Genomic DNA, 16,332 nt, shown 5'->3' on the forward strand with positions numbered 1-16,332 from the left:
CGCTGACCCTCCCCTCTCTCGCCTCTCGCGCTGACCCTCCCTCTCTCTCGCGCTGACCCTCCCTCTCTCTCGCGCTGACCCTCCCCTCTCTCTCACGCTGACCCTCCCTCTCTCTCACGCTGACCCTCCCTCTCTCTCACGCTGACCCTCCCTCTCTCTCTCGCTGACCTCCTCCCTCTCTCTCTCTCGCTGACCCTCCCTCTCTCTCTCTCTCGCTGACCCTCCCTCTCTCTCTCTCACGCTGACCCCTCCCTCTCTCTCTCTTCACGCTGACCCTCCCTCTCTCTCTCTCACGCTGACCCTCCCTCCCTCTCTCACGCTGACCCTCCCTCCCTCTCTCACGCTGACCCTCCCCTCCCTCTCTCACGCTGACCCTCCCCTCTCTCTCTCACGCTGACCCTCCCCCTCTCTCTCTCACGCTGACCCTCCCCCCTCTCTCTCTCACGCTGACCCTCCCCCCTCTCTCTTCACACGCTGACCCTCCCCCTCTCTCTCTCACGCTGACCCTCCCCCCTCTCTCTCTCACGCTGACCCTCCCCCTCTCTCTCTCAACCGCTGACCCTCCCCCCCCCTCTCTCTCTCACGCTGACCCTCCCTCTCTCTCACGCTGACCCTCCTCTCTCTCACTTGACCCTCCCCTCTCTCTCTCTACGCTGACCCTCCCTCTCTCTCTCACGCTGACCCTCCCCTCTCTCTCTCTCACGCTGACCCTCCCTCTCTCTCTCTCACGCTGACCCTCCTCTCTCTCTCTCACGCTGACCCTCGCCTCCTCTCTCGTCTCACGCTGACCCTCCCTCTCTTCTCTCACGCTGACCCTCCCTCTCTCTCTCACGCTGACCTCCTCCCTCTCTCTCTCACGCTGACCCTCCCTCTCTCTCTCTCACGCTGACCCTCCCTCTCTCTCTCACGCTGACCTCCCTCTCTCTCTCTCACGCTGACCCTCCCTCTCTCTCTCTCACGCTGACCCTCCCTCTCTCTCTCTCACGCTGACCCTCCCTCTCTCTCTCTCAACGCTGACCTCCCTCTCTCTCTCTCACGCTGACCCTCGCCTCTCTCTCTCTCACGCTGACCTCCCTCTCTCTCTCTCACGCTGACCCTCCCTCTCTCTCTCTCACGCTGACCCTCCCTCTCTCTCTCTCACGCTGACCCTCCCTCTCTCTCTCTCACGCTGACCCTCCCACTCTCTCTCTCTCATCTCACGCTGACCCTCCCTCTCTCTCTCTCACGCTGACCCTCCCTCTCTCTCTCTCACGCTGACCCTCCCCTCTCTCTCTCTCACGCTGACCCTCCCCTCTCTCTCTCTCACGCTGACCCTCCCTCTCTCTCTCTCACGCTGACCCTCCCTCTCTCTCTCTCACGCTGACCCTCCCTCTCTCTCTCTCACGCTGACCCTCCCTCTCTCTCTCTCACGCTGACCCCTCCCTCTCTCTCTCTCTCACGCTGACCCTCCCTCTCTCTCTCTCACGCTGACCCTCCCTCTCTCTCTCTCACGCTGACCCTCCCTCTCTCTCTCTCACGCTGACCCTCCCTCTCTCTCTCTCACGCTGACCCTCCCTCTCTCTCTTCACGCTGACCCTCCCTCTCTCTCTCTCACGCTGACCTCCCTCTCTCTCTCTCACGCTGACCCCTCCCTCTCTCTCTCTCACGCTGACCCTCCCTCACTCTCTCTCTCACGCTGACCCTCCCTCTCTCTCTCTCACGCTGACCCTCCCTCTCTCTCTCTCACGCTGACCCTCCCTCTCTCTCTCTCACGCTGACCCTCCCTCTCTCTCTCACGCTGACCCTCCCTCTCTCTCTCTCACGCTGACCTCCCTCTCTCTCTCTCACGCTGACCCTCCCTCTCTCTCTCTCACGCTGACCCTCCCTCTCTCTCTCTCACGCTGACCCTCCCTCTCTCTCTCTCACGCTGACCCTCTCCCTCTCTCTCTCTCACGCTGACCCTCCCTCTCTCTCTCTCACGCTGACCCTCCCTCTCTCTCTCTCACGCTGACCCTCCCTCTCTCTCTCTCACGCTGACCTCCCTCTCTCTCTCTCACGCTGACCCTCCCTCTCTCTCTCTCACGCTGACCCTCCCTCTCTCTCTCTCACGCTGACCCTCCCTCTCTCTCTCTCACGCTGACCCTCCCTCTCTCTCTCTCACGCTGACCCTCCCTCTCTCTCTCTCACTCTGACCCTCCCTCTCTCTCTCTCACGCTGACCCCTCCCTCTCTCTCTCTCACGCTGACCCTCCCTCTCTCTCTCTCACGCTGACCCTCCCTCTCTCTCTCTCACGCTGACCCTCCCTCTCTCTCTCTCACGCTGACCCTCCCTCTCTCCTCACTCTCTTCTCACGCTGACCCCCCCTCTCACCTGACCCTCCCCCCCCCCTCTCTCTCACGCTGACCCTCCCTCTCTCTCTCTCACGCTGACCCTCCCTCTCTCTCTCTCACGCTGACCCTCCCTCTCTCTCTCTCACGCTGACCTCCTCTCTCTCTCTCACGCTGACCCTCCCTCTCTCTCTCTCACGCTGACCCTCCCTCTCTCTCTCTCACGCTGACCCTCCCTCTCTCTCTCTCACGCTGACCCTCCCTCTCTCTCTCTCACGCTGACCCTCCCTCTCTCCTCTCTCACGCTGACCCTCCCTCTCTCTCTCTCACGCTGACCCTCCCTCTCTCTCTCTCACGCTGACCCTCCCTCCCTCTCTCTCACGCTGACCCCTCCCCTCCTCTCTCTCTCACGCTGACCCTACCCTCTCTCTCTCTCACGCTGACCCTCCCTCCCTCTCTCTCACGCTGACCCTCCCTCCTCTCTCTCACGCTGACCCTCCCTCCCTCTCTCTCACGCTGACCCTCCCTCCTCTCTCTCACGCTGACCCTCCCTCCCTCTCTCACGCTGACCCTCCCCTCTCTCGTCACGCTGACCCTCCCTCTCTCGCTCACGCTGACCCTCCTCCCTCTCTCGTCACGCTGACCCTCCCTCTCTGTCACGCTGACCCTCCCTCTCTGTCACGCTGACCCTCCCCTCTCTGTCACGCTGACCCTCCCTCTCTGTCACGCTGACCCTCCCTCTCTGTCACGCTGACCCTCCCTCTCTGTCACGCTGACCCTCCCTCTCTGTCACGCTGACCCTCCCTCTCCTCGTCCGCTGACCCTCCCTACTCTGTCACGCTGACCCTCCCTCTCTGTCACGCTGACCCTCCCTCTCTGTCACGCTGACCCTCCCTCTCTGTCACGCTGACCCTCCCTCTCTGTCACGCTGACCCTCCCTCTCTGTCACGCTGACCCTCCCTCCTCTGTCACGCTGACCCTCCCTCTCTGTCACGCTGACCCTCCCTCTCTGTCACGCTGACCCTCCCTCTCTGTCACGCTGACCCTCCCTCCCTCTCTGTCACGCTGACCCTCCCTCCCTCTCTGTCACGCTGACCCTCCCTCCCTCTCTGTCACGCTGACCCTCCCTCCCTCTCTGTCACGCTGACCCTCCCTCCCTCCTGTCACGCTGACCCTCCCTCTCTGTCACGCTGACCCTCCCTCTCTGTCACGCTGACCCACCCTCCCTCTCTGTCACGCTGACCCACCCTCCCTCTCTGTCACGCTGACCCTCCCTCCCTCTCTGTCACGCTGACCCTCCCTCCCTCTCTGTCACGCTGACCCTCCCTCCCTCTCTGTCACGCTGACCCTCCCTCCTCTCTGTCACGCTGACCCTCCCTCCCTCTGTCACGCTGACCCTCCCTCCCTCTCTGTCACGCTGACCCTCCCTCCCTCTCTGTCACGCTGACCCTCCCTCCCTCTCTGTCACGCTGACCCTCCCTCCCTCTCTGTCACGCTGACCCTCCCTCCCTCTCTGTCACGCTGACCCTCCCTCCCTCTCTGTCACGCTGACCCTCCTCCCTCTCTGTCACGCTGACCCTCCCTCCCTCTCTGTCACGCTGACCCTCCCTCCCTCTCTGTCACGCTGACCTCCCTCCCTCTCTGTCACGCTGACCTCCCTCCCTCTCTGTCACGCTGACCCTCCCTCCCTCTCTGTCACGCTGACCCTCCCTCCCTCTCTGTCACGCTGACCCTCCCTCCCTCTCTGTCACGCTGACCCTCCCTCCCTCTCTGTCACGCTGACCCTCCCTCCCTCTCTGTCACGCTGACCCTCCCTCCCTCTCTGTCACGCTGACCCTCCCTCCCTCTCTGTCACGCTGACCCTCCCTCCCTCTCTGTCACGCTGACCCTCCCTCCCTCTCTGTCACGCTGACCCTCCCTCCCTCTCTGTCACGCTGACCCTCCCTCCCTCTCTGTCACGCTGACCCTCCCTCCCTCTCTGTCACGCTGACCCTCCCTCCCTCTCTGTCACGCTGACCCTCCCTCCCTCTCTGTCACGCTGACCCTCCCTCCCTCTCTGTCACGCTGACCCTCCCTCCCTCTCTGTCACGCTGACCCTCCCTCCCTCTCTGTCACGCTGACCCTCCCTCCCTCTCTGTCACGCTGACCCTCCCTCCCTCTCTGTCACGCTGACCCTCCCTCCCTCTCTGTCACGCTGACCCTCCCTCCCTCTCTGTCACGCTGACCCTCCCTCCCTCTCTGTCACGCTGACCCTCCCTCCCTCTCTGTCACGCTGACCCTCCCTCCCTCTCTGTCACGCTGACCCTCCCTCCCTCTCTGTCACGCTGACCCTCCCTCCCTCTCTGTCACGCTGACCCTCCCTCCCTCTCTGTCACGCTGACCCTCCCTCCCTCTCTGTCACGCTGACCCTCCCTCCCTCTCTGTCACGCTGACCCTCCCTCCCTCTCTGTCACGCTGACCCTCCCTCCCTCTCTGTCACGCTGACCCTCCCTCCCTCTCTGTCACGCTGACCCTCCCTCCCTCTCTGTCACGCTGACCCTCCCTCCCTCTCTGTCACGCTGACCCTCCCTCCCTCTCTGTCACGCTGACCCTCCCTCCCTCTCTGTCACGCTGACCCTCCCTCCCTCTCTGTCACGCTGACCCTCCCTCCCTCTCTGTCACGCTGACCCTCCCTCCCTCTCTGTCACGCTGACCCTCCCTCCCTCTCTGTCACGCTGACCCTCCCTCCCTCTCTGTCACGCTGACCCTCCCTCCCTCTCTGTCACGCTGACCCTCCCTCCCTCTCTGTCACGCTGACCCTCCCTCCCTCTCTGTCACGCTGACCCTCCCTCCCTCTCTGTCACGCTGACCCTCCCTCCCTCTCTGTCACGCTGACCCTCCCTCCCTCTCTGTCACGCTGACCCTCCCTCCCTCTCTGTCACGCTGACCCTCCCTCCCTCTCTGTCACGCTGACCCTCCCTCCCTCTCTGTCACGCTGACCCTCCCTCCCTCTCTGTCACGCTGACCCTCCCTCCCTCCCTGTCACGCTGACCCTCCCTCCCTCCCTGTCACGCTGACCCTCCCTCCCTCCCTGTCACGCTGACCCTCCCTCCCTCCCTGTCACGCTGACCCTCCCTCCCTCCCTGTCACGCTGACCCTCCCTCCCTCCCTGTCACGCTGACCCTCCCTCCCTCCCTGTCACGCTGACCCTCCCTCCCTCTCTGTCACGCTGACCCTCTCTCCTCACGCTGACCCTCCCTCTCTCTCTCTCACGCTGACCCCCTCCCTCTCTCCCTCTCACGCTGACCCTCTCCCTCTCTCCACTCTCCCTCTCACACTGACCCTCCCTCTCTCTCTCTCTCACACTGACCCTCCCTCTCTCTCTCTCTCACACTGACCCTCCCTCCCTGTCACGCTGACCCTCCCTCCCTCTCTGTCACGCTGACCCTCCCTCCCTCTCTGTCACGCTGACCCTCCCTCCCTCTCTGTCACGCTGACCCTCTCTCCTCACGCTGACCCTCCCTCTCTCTCTCTCACGCTGACCCTCCCTCTCTCCCTCTCACGCTGACCCTCCCTCCCTCTCTCCCTCTCACGCTGACCCTCTCCCTCTCTCCACTCTCCCTCTCACACTGACCCTCCCTCTCTCTCTCTCTCACACTGACCCTCCCTCCCTCTCTCCCTCTCACGCTGACCCTCTCCCTCTCACGCTGACCCTCTCCCTCTCACGCTGACCCTCTCCCTCTCACGCTGACCCTCTCCCTCTCACGCTGACCCTCTCCCTCTCACGCTGACCCTCTCCCTCTCACGCTGACCCTCTCCCTCTCACACTGACCCTCCCGTCTCTCCACACACTCTCACTCTCACTGACTATCTCGCCATTGACTCACCCCCACACTGACCCTCTCCCTCTCTCTCTCACACTGACCCTCCCTCTCTCTCTCACACTGACCCTCTCTCTGTCTCCCGTGTTTAGGAGATCACTATGCCTGAGTTGCTGTACGAGGAGGTGATCGAGGTTGAGGAGCGAGTGGTTTTGCGACAGACGGGCTGCCAGTTGACCAAGCCGGATGGGCTGGAGGTTGTCACTGGTAGGAGCTCTCACTCTGTACACATCGATGGAGTGGAGGTTGTCGGTGTCGGTCTGTGTGACGTCTCTGTCTGTCTGTGTGTGTGTATGTGTCTGTATATGTGTGTGTGGACATGTCTGTGTGTACGTGTACGTGTCTGTGTGTATGTGTACGTGTACGTGTCTGTGTGTACGTGTACGTGTCTGTCTGTGTGTGTACGTGTCTGTGTATGTGTACGTGGACGTGTTCAGGATGTTCGGGATTGTTTGATGTCATTTCCTGTACACGAGTGTAAAGGAGAGTAAAATAATTGTTGCTCCAGATCTGATGCAGCACAACAACACAATGAGACAAAGAACACAATAAATATCGATGCCTAAGGTATAGATTATAGACATACAAAGTGTCACTAGGCTCAGGAGTGTCTGTACACAAGGTGACTGACAGGAATTGATGAAGTCGTGGTGGTTGGGGGTGTGGTGGGTGGATTAGTGGGTGGAGGTGTTGATCAGCCTTTCTGCTTGGGGAAAGTATCTGTTTTTGAGTTTGTGGTCCTGGTGTGGATGCCACATAGCCTCCTCCCTGATGGGAGTGGGACAGACAGTCCGTGAGCAGGGTGGGTGGGATCCTTCGTGATGTTGCTGGCCCTGTTCCAGCACCTTTCTCTCTAGGCTGGAGCTGGTGATGTCATGGGCAGTTTTGACTGTCCGCTGCTGAGAAACGTTCATAAATTTTCTCGATTATCTTTCTATTTCTTTGTGAAGATTAATTACAAATTTTATTCTCTTCATCTGAGAAGTGCCCAAACTCTGACTTATTTGCATTACAGAGAGGTAGGTGCCTGGAATACTCTGACAGAGGTGCCGGTAAAGCAGATACAATGGGTGAGACATTGGAGCATCAGTAGGCCATTCAGCCCATCAAGCCTGCTCTGCTGTTCCATCATGGCAGATTTATTATCCCTCTCAATCCCATTATTTTTCCTTCTCCGCGTATCCGCATATACCTAGCGACTTGGCCTCCACGGTCAGTGTCCGTGTGCGGTGTGCCGGCAGTAGGGAGATGTAAGGCATTCTGACAGGCAAGTGGCTGGTCAGATTAGGACCATGTGATGGCAGATGTCCAGTTCAAATTGGCATCATGGTTGCAACAAAGGGCCTGGCTGGCCCTGTGCTGTACGGCACGTGTTCTAGTCAAAAGAATGCCCTTAGAACTGAACCAAAGACAAAGCAGCAGATTTAGGCCATTTGCTCCCTTTACTCTGCGCCACCATTCCATCAAGGCTGATTTATCCCTCTCAACCCCATTCTCCTGCCTCCCTCCCCCACATAACCTTTGACACCCTGACTGATCAAGAACCGATCAACCTCCACTTCAGAATCAGGTTTATTATCACCGGCAGGAGACGTGAAATTCGTTCACTTAGCAGCAGCAGTTCAATGCAATACATAATTTAGCAGAGAAAAAAAAAAATGAAAACAATAGTAAATGAACAAGTAAATCTATTATGTATATTGACTAGATTTGAAAAAACATGCAAAAACAGAAATACTGTAAATTGAAAAAGTGAGGTAGTGTCCAAAGCTTCAATGTCCATTTAGGAATCAGATGGCAGAGGGGAAGAAGCTGTTCCTGAATCGCTGTGTGTGTGTCTTCAGGCTCCTGTACCTCCTACCTGATGGTAACAGTGAGAAAAGGACATGCCCTGGGTGCTGGAGGTCCTTAATAATGGACACTGCCCTTCTGAGACACCGCTCCCTGAAGCTGTCCTGGGTACTTTGTAGGCTAGTACCCAAGATGGAGCCGACTAGATTTACAACCTTCTGCAGCTTCTTTCAGTCCTGTGCAGTAGCCCCTCCATACCAGACAGTGATGCAGCCTGTCAGAATGCTCTCCATGGTACGTCTATAGAAGATTTTGAATGTATTTGTTGACATACCAAATCTCTTCAAGCTCCTAATAAAGTATACTACTGTCTTGCCTTCTTTATAAATACATCGATATGTTGGGACCAGGTTAGATCCTCAGAGATCTTCACACCCAGGAACTTGAAGCTGCTCACTCTCCACTTCTGATCCCTCTATGAGGATTAGTATGTGTTCCTTCATCTTACCCTTCCTAAAGTCCACATTCAGCTCTTTCGTCTTACTGATGTTGAGTGCCAGGTTGTTGCTGTGGTACCACTCCACCAGTTGGCATATCTCACTCCTGTACGCCTCTCGTCACCACCTCAGACTCTACCAACAATGGTTGTATCATCAGCAAATCTATAGATGGTATCTGGGCTATGCCTAGCCACACAGTCATGGGTATATAGAGAGTAGAGCAGTGGGCTAAGCACACACCCCTGAGGTGCACCAGTGTTGATTGTCAGCGAGGAGGAGATATTATCACTAATCTGCAGACTGTGGTCTTCCAGTTAGGAAGTTGAGAATCCAATTGTAGAGGGAGATACCGAGGCCCAGGTTCTGCAATTTCTCAACCAGGATTGTGGGAATGATGGTATTGAATGCTGAGCTACAGTCGATGAACAGCATCCTGACAGGTGTTTGTGTTGTCCAGGTGGTCTAAAGCCGTGTGGAGAGCCATTGAGATTGCACCTGCCATTGACCTATTGTGGCGACAGGCAAATTGCAGTGGGTCCAGGTCCTTGCTGAGGCAGGAATTCAGTCTAGTCATGACCAACCTCTCAAAGGATTTCATGACTGTCGATGTGAGTGTTACAGGACGATAGTCATTAAGGCAGCTCACATTATTCTTCTCAGGTACTAGTATATTTGAAGCCAGTGGGAACTTCTGCCCATAGCAGTGGGAGGTTGAAATGTCCTTGAATACTCCCGCTAGTTGGTTGGCACAAGTTTTAAGAGCCTTACGAGGTACTCCATCGGGACCTTCTCTCTTGTGAGGGTTCACTCTCTTTAAAGACAGTCTAACATCGGCCTCTGAGACGGAGATCACAGGGTCACCGGGTGCAGCAGGGATCTTCACAGCTGTAGTTACATTCTCCCTTTCAAACGGGCATAGAAGGCATTGAGTTCATCTGGTAGTGAAGCATCTCTGCCATTCATGCTGTGGGGTTTCGCTTTGTAGGATGTACAGTCTTGCAGACCCTGCCGGAGTTGCCGTTCATCCAATGTCACCTCCAACCTCATTCGAACTTGTCTCTTCGCCCTTGAAATAGCCCTCCGCAAATCATACACGAGGAAATCTGCAGATGCTAGAAAGTCAAGCAACACACACAAAATGCTGGTGGAACACAGCAGGCCAGACAGCATCTATAAGGAGAAGTGCTGTCGACGTTTCGGGCTGAGACCCTTTGTCAGGACTCTTCGTGCAAATCATACCTGGTTTACTGGCCCTGTTCCAGCACCTTTCGGTATACATATCCTTGATGGTGGGTAGGCCGGTGCCGGTGATGTGTTGGGCCGTTTTAAAAACCCGCTATAGAGCCTCCTGCCCACTCCAGTGCAGTTTCCTTACGAAGTGTGATGCGGTTTGTTAGGATGCCGTGAATCTGTGGAATGATGTGAGTACAGATGTGCATCGTCCGGCTCCCTTCAGTTTCCTCGGAAAGTACTGGTGTTGGTGAGCTCCCATCAGGGAGTTTCCACGCCAGGACCTGCAGACTCAAAAACAGTGACTTTCCCCAACACCTCCACCCACTAATTCAACACACCACACGCCCCCCCCCCCCAACCACCACTACTTTATCATTTCCTGTCAGTCACCTTGTGTACTCCTGTGCCTAGTGTCACTTTATGGGAATACAATCGGTTTGTGTTATAGAAGCTAACTGATGTATTTGTATTTATTGTGTTTTTCATTATTATTGTAAACTTTATTGCATTTTTTTGTGCTACATTGGATCTGGAGTAACAAATATTTAATTCTCCTTTATACTTGTGTATGGGAAATGACATTAACTAATCCTGAATCTTGAAGTCGTTGGGACTTTTGTTTAAAGTCACAGTAGCATGTTGGTTCAGTTCCCACCGCTGTCTGTAAGGAGTTTATATGTTCTCCCCGTGACCGTCTGCGTCTCTGACAGACGCTTCAGTTTTCTTCCACCTACAGATGAGGGTTAGTGAGTTGTGGGCATGCTGTGTTGGTGTCAGAAGTATGTGACACTTGCAAGCCGCCTCCAACACACCCTCAGACAGAGTTGGTCATCGATACAAAGGGCACATCTCACTGGCTGTTTCGATGTATGTGTGAGAACTAAAGTTAATATTTAAAGATCCTTATCAGAGGCTGAGTGAAAATAACGTGCGTTCTGTTTGTCGAGAGTACCTCGCAGGTTTCTGCTGATGTACTGTGGAGAGGATTCTCACTGGTTGCAAAACTGTCTGGTCTGTGGGGGGGGAGGGGCACTGCACAGCGTCAGAAATTTATAAACCCAGTCAGCTCCATCATGGGCACCAGCTCCCAACCATCCAGGACATCTTCAAGGAGCAATGCCTCAAGAAGGCCGCATCCATCCTTAAAATTCCTCCACCACCCTCTTCTCATTGCTACCGTCAAGGAGGGGGTACAGGAGCCTGAAGACACACACAACGTATCGTGAACAGCTTCTCCCCGTCACCATCAGATTTCTGAATGGGCAGTGTACCCATGAACGCTGCCTACGTTCCTCTCCTTATGCACTACGTATTTAATTTGTTTTTGTCTGTTTTTTTTTTATAATGATGTACACCTGTGCACTGTTGCCACAAAACAACAAATATGGGGGTGAACTGAGTGCCAGCAACATTTGGATTCTGACTCTTGTGTTTCGCAGGATCCACGGGAGACCAGGTGGAGGTGTGGAGGAGCACGGACCTGCTACAGCTGGAGGCTGAGCTGAAAGCCGTTCTGTCGAGAGGCATCCATAGTCTCGCTGTGGTGCTCTTGCATTCCTACACGTGAGGCTGTGTTGTTTTTGTCTCCCCCTCCAAGCCTTGCAGCGCAGTTAGACCACGTGAGAGCTCCCGGTGCCCTCCCTCCCGCGGTGGTGTGTTATCTTTCACTCTTGCTGTCAGGAACTCTGTCTACTCGGGTGTAGCACTGGAGTGCAGTGGGTAGTGTAATGCCATTACTGAGCCAGGAGTCTGGGTTCAATTCCCACCACCGGATGTTCTCCCTGTGATTTGTGGGGTAGGTTTTTGACATAGAGACTGGTTTATTATTGTCTGGTGTACTGAGCTGCAGTGTAAAGTTTGCCTTGCATACTTAAACAGGAGATTCTGCAGATGTTGGAAACCCAGAGCAAAACACAAACACAGGCAGACATGGAGACACAGAGACTGAGTGGGAGAGGGACGGGGGGAGAGGGAGGGGGGGCGGGGGAACACGGAGAGGGAGGGGGACGCGGAGAGGGAGGGGGCGGGGGGACGCGGAGAGGGAGGGGGGCGGGGGGACGCGGAGAGGGAGGGGGGCGGGGGGACGCGGAGAGGGAGGGGGGCGGGGGGACGCGGAGAGGGAGGGGGGCGGGGGGACACGGAGAGGGAGGGGGGCGGGGGGACACGGAGAGGGAGGGGGACGCGGGGACACAGAGAGGGAGGGGGGGCGGGGGAACACGGAGAGGAAGGGGGACGCGGGGACATGGAGACGGAGAGACAGAACTCAGCAGGTCAGGTGGCATCTGTGGAGAGGAATGAACAGTTGACGTTTCGGGCTGAGACCCTTCATCAGGACTGGAAAGGAAAGGGACAGAGGCCCGAATAAAAGGTGGGGAGAGGGGAAGGAGGACAAGCTGGAAGGCACATTGAGGTAGAACATGGTAAAACAGTAACAGAATGAAGTGTTAGAGAGTGCAGAGCAGGCAGTGAGGTGCAAAGTATTGGTGACATAGATTATGGGGTTAAGGTCCTCAAAACCATAAGACATAGGAGCAGAATTAGGCCATTCAGCCCATTGAGGCTTGCATGAGGATTCCTGTCCCTCTGCACCTCTGATGTTTGAACATTCTCCCCATTTAGATAATAGTCCGCAGTATCGTTCCTTTTAGCAAATGCATTATCGTACATTTCCCAACACTGTATTCCATCTGCCACTTTTTTTGCCCATTCTTCCAATTTGTCTAAGTCCTGCTGAAGTCGCATTGCTTCCTCAGCACTACCTACCCCTCCACCTATCTTTGTATTGTCTGCAAACTTTGCCACAAATCCATTAATACCATCATCTAAATCATTGGCAAACAATGTGAAAAGTAGTGGTCCCGATACTGGCCTCTGAGGAACACCACTAGCCATTGGCAGCCAACCAGAAAAAGCCCCTTTTTATTCCCACTCACTGCCTCCTGTCGGTCAGCCATTCCTCTATCCGTGCCAGTATCTTTCCTGTAACACCATAGGATTTTACCTTGTTAAACTGCCTCAGGTGAGGCACCTTATCAAATGCCTTCTGAAAATCCAAGTAAATGACTCCACTGCCTCTCCTTTGTCCACCCTGCTTGTTACTTCCTCAAAGAACTTGAACAGATTTGTCAGGCAAGATTTCCCTTCACAGAAACCATGCTGACTTTGACTTATTTTATCATTAGTCTCCAAGTACCCAAAGACCTCATCCTTAATAATAGACTCCAACACTTTCCCAACCACTGAGGTTAGGCTAACTGGCCTATAATTTCCTCTCTTAAAGAGTGGAGTGACATTTGCAATTTTCCAGTCCTCTGGGACCATGCCAGAATCAAGTGATTCTTGAAAGATCACGACCAATGCATCCGTTATCTCTTCAGCAACCTCTCTCAGGACTCTGGGATGTCGTCCATCTGGCCCAGGTGACTTATCCACCTGAAGACCTTTGAGTTTGCCAGCACTTTTCCTTTGTAATAGTAATGTCACTCACTCCTGCTCCCTGACACTCACGGACCTGTGGCACACTGTTAGTGACTTCCACAGTGAAGACTAATGCAAAGTACCCATTAAGTTAATTTGCCATTTCTTTGGTCCCCATTCCTCACCAGCATCATTTTCCAGTTGTCCAATATAAACTCTCGCCTCCCTTTTACTGTTTGTATAAGAAGAGGTCCATTCGAGACTCTGATGAGAGTGGGGTAGAAGCAGACCTTGAGCCTGGTGGGACAGTATATGCTTCCAGGCTTTTGTACCTTCTGCTAATGGAAGAGGGAAGAGGACACGGTTGAGCCGGTGGGGTGCTGGCAGTGCAGCTCAAAGGACCACATTGTGCCTGTTCTGGATCCTGCCCTGTGGTTCCAGAACATTCTGTCGGCTGGATCTGAATGCTGCCAGTGCGCCGTGCTCTGCCCCACCCCGGCTGATTGTCCTTTCTTGGCAGGTGGTCTGAGCACGAGCGGCGGGTTGGTGAGCTGGCGAGGAGGTTGGGCTTCCAGCATGTCTCGCTGTCCTCGGAGGTGATGCCTATGGTCCGGGTGGTACCCCGGGGGTACACTGCCTGCGCCGATGCCTACCTCACCCCCTGCATCAGGCGGTACATCAGCAGCTTCCGTGCCGGCTTCCAGAACACGCTCAAGGTACCCGGTTAATGACCGGAACTGCCTCATGCGATGGTAGGTTTCCTTAGCTCAGCGTACAGCGACGGCATTCAGTCCATCGATCCCATACTATCTCCCAGCAGTCCGGGTTATACAGTAATACAGCAAGGTTACAGACCGTTCTGTCCATAATATCTTTGAGCAAAGTCATAGAGCAGTACGTGTGTGTGTGTGTGCGCGTGTCTGGACATGTACGTCTGTGCGCGTGTCTGGACATGTACGTGTGTGCGCGTGTCTGGACATGTACGTGTGTGCGCGTGTCTGAACATGTACGTGTGTGCGCGTGTCTGGACATGTACGTGTGTGCGCGTGTCTGGACATGTACGTGTGTGCACGTGTCTGGACATGTACGTGTGTGTGCGTGTCTGGACATGTACGTGTGTATGTGTGTGCGCGTGTCTGGACATGTACGTGTGTGTGCGTGTGTCTGGACATGTACGTGTGTGTGTGCGCACGTGTCTGGATATGTACGTGTGTGTGTGTCTGGACATGTACGTGTGTACGTGTGTGTGTGCGCGTGTCTGGACATGTACGTGTGTACGTGTGTGTGTGCGCGTGTCTGGACATGTACGTGTGTGTGTGCGCGTGTCTGGACATGTACGTGTGTGTGCGTGTCTGGACATGTACGTGTGTGTGCGTGTCTGGACATGTACGTGTGTGTGCGTGTCTGGACATGTACGTGTGTGTGCGTGTCTGGACATGTACGTGTGTGTGTGCACACGTGTCTGGACATGTACGTGTGTGTGCACGTGTACGTGCGTGTTTATCTCTGTGCGCCTGTGTCTATCTCTCTCTGCAGGAGAAAGCTGCAGCTCATTGTTGTTGATAGCAGTTCAGTTAGCTCAATGTTGTGGGTACATTGAAGGGTGTGGCATTGACTGGGGACAGAACGGGACCTCTCACACTGCCTGCTCTCTCTCTGCCCCCCACTCCAGGATGTGCGGGTTCTGTTCATGCAGTCAGACGGGGGCCTCACCCCCATGGACAAGTTTAACGGGTCTCGGGCAATCCTGTCTGGACCAGCCGGAGGGGTTGTAGGCTACGCGGTCACCACGCACGGATGGGCCGGAGCAGAGGCTGTCATCGGCTTTGACATGGGCGGTGAGTGTCTCAAATCTTTAGCATTTAAACTCTCAGATGTACCGTGGAGAGCATCCTGACTGGCTGCATCACCGTCTGGTACAGAGGGGCCACTGCACAGGACTGTAAAAATCTTCAGAAAATTCAGCTCCATCATGAGCACTACCCTCCCCAGCATCCAGGACACCTTCAAAAGGAGGTGCCTCAAAAAAGCAGTGTCCATCATTGCAGACTCCCCTCCCCAGGATGCCGTCTGGAAGCAGGTACAGGAGCCTCCCTCATCAGTGAATCCACGGGCAGTGCCTCAGTAGTTTCCCTCCCTCTTTGCACTCCTTATGATTTGTTGTTCTATGTTACCCTTCCCGAGACCGAAAGGCTTGTTATTATATATTGCTCTGTACTGCTGTGCAAAACAACACATTTTCCAACATATCTCAGTGATAATAAACCAGATTCTGAGATCATCCCATCCCCAGGATTATCCCCTAACTCTGTCAGTCACAGAAAAGTACAGCATAGAAACAGCCCATTTAGTCCGTGCTGAACCATTTAAACTGCCTACCCCCATCGACCTGCACTGGGGCCATAGCCCTCCATACCCCTATTTTCCATTTACCTGCCTTAACTTGGCTTAAATGTTGAAATTGAGCTCACAAGCACCACTTCTGCTGGCAGATCATCCCACACACTCATGACCCTCTGAGTGAAGAAGTTTCCCTTCGCGTCCTCTTGACCTCACCTTTCACCCTTAACCCATGACCTCTGGTTGTCAATCAGTCCAGCCTCGATGGAAAAAGCCTGCTTGCTTGTATCCCTCAATTACTTCTATGTTCCAGCAAATAAAGTCTTAACCTGTCCAATCTTTCCTTATAACTCGGGTACTCCTTGTAAATTTTCTCTGCACTCTTTCAACCTTATTTACATCTTTCCTGTAGGTGGGTGACCAAAACCACACACCATACTCCAAATTAGGCCTCACCAAAGTCTTGTACAACCTCAATCCTGCACTCAATTTATGAAGAGCCAATGTGACCAGAGATGTTCTTGATGACCCTGTCTACCTGTGAGGCCAATTTCAATGAATTATTGTCCTGTCCTCCCAGAACCTTTCTTTTAACCACACTCCTCAATGCGCTGCTGTTCTCTGTATAACACCTATCCTAGTTCACCCTACCAAGGTGCAACACTCACACTTGTCTGCATTAAATCCCATCTGCCATTGCTCAGTCCATTTTTCAAGCTGATGCCGATCCCACTGCAAGCTCCGATATTCCTCCTCGTTGTATACCACAACAGCAGTCCTGGCATCATCCACAAATGTGCTGATCCAGATCATTGATATCGATGACCAGCCCAGCGCTGATCCCTGCAGCACACCACTAGTCACAGTCCTCCAGTCAAAGGGGCA

At 54.9% G+C, this 16,332-nt stretch overlaps 1 protein-coding gene across 1 annotated transcript in view; it reads left to right on the forward strand.

The window, feature by feature from the left end:
- The first annotated feature begins 6,238 nt into the window (after nucleotides 1-6,238).
- The window catches only part of oplah (5-oxoprolinase, ATP-hydrolysing), an 86,600-nt gene continuing 76,506 nt past the window's right edge, over nucleotides 6,239-16,332 (forward strand). Inside the window, exons 1-4 of the mRNA XM_059971597.1 lie at nucleotides 6,239-6,373; nucleotides 11,130-11,253; nucleotides 13,628-13,823; nucleotides 14,780-14,945. Of these exons, the coding sequence (XP_059827580.1) occupies nucleotides 6,268-6,373; nucleotides 11,130-11,253; nucleotides 13,628-13,823; nucleotides 14,780-14,945 (592 nt within the window). The 5' untranslated portion in view covers nucleotides 6,239-6,267. The remainder of the gene's footprint in view (nucleotides 6,374-11,129; nucleotides 11,254-13,627; nucleotides 13,824-14,779; nucleotides 14,946-16,332) is intronic.

This window comes from Hypanus sabinus, chromosome 6 (assembly GCF_030144855.1).
Source record: "Hypanus sabinus isolate sHypSab1 chromosome 6, sHypSab1.hap1, whole genome shotgun sequence".
In the NCBI taxonomy this organism is placed as follows: Eukaryota; Metazoa; Chordata; class Chondrichthyes; order Myliobatiformes; family Dasyatidae; genus Hypanus; species Hypanus sabinus.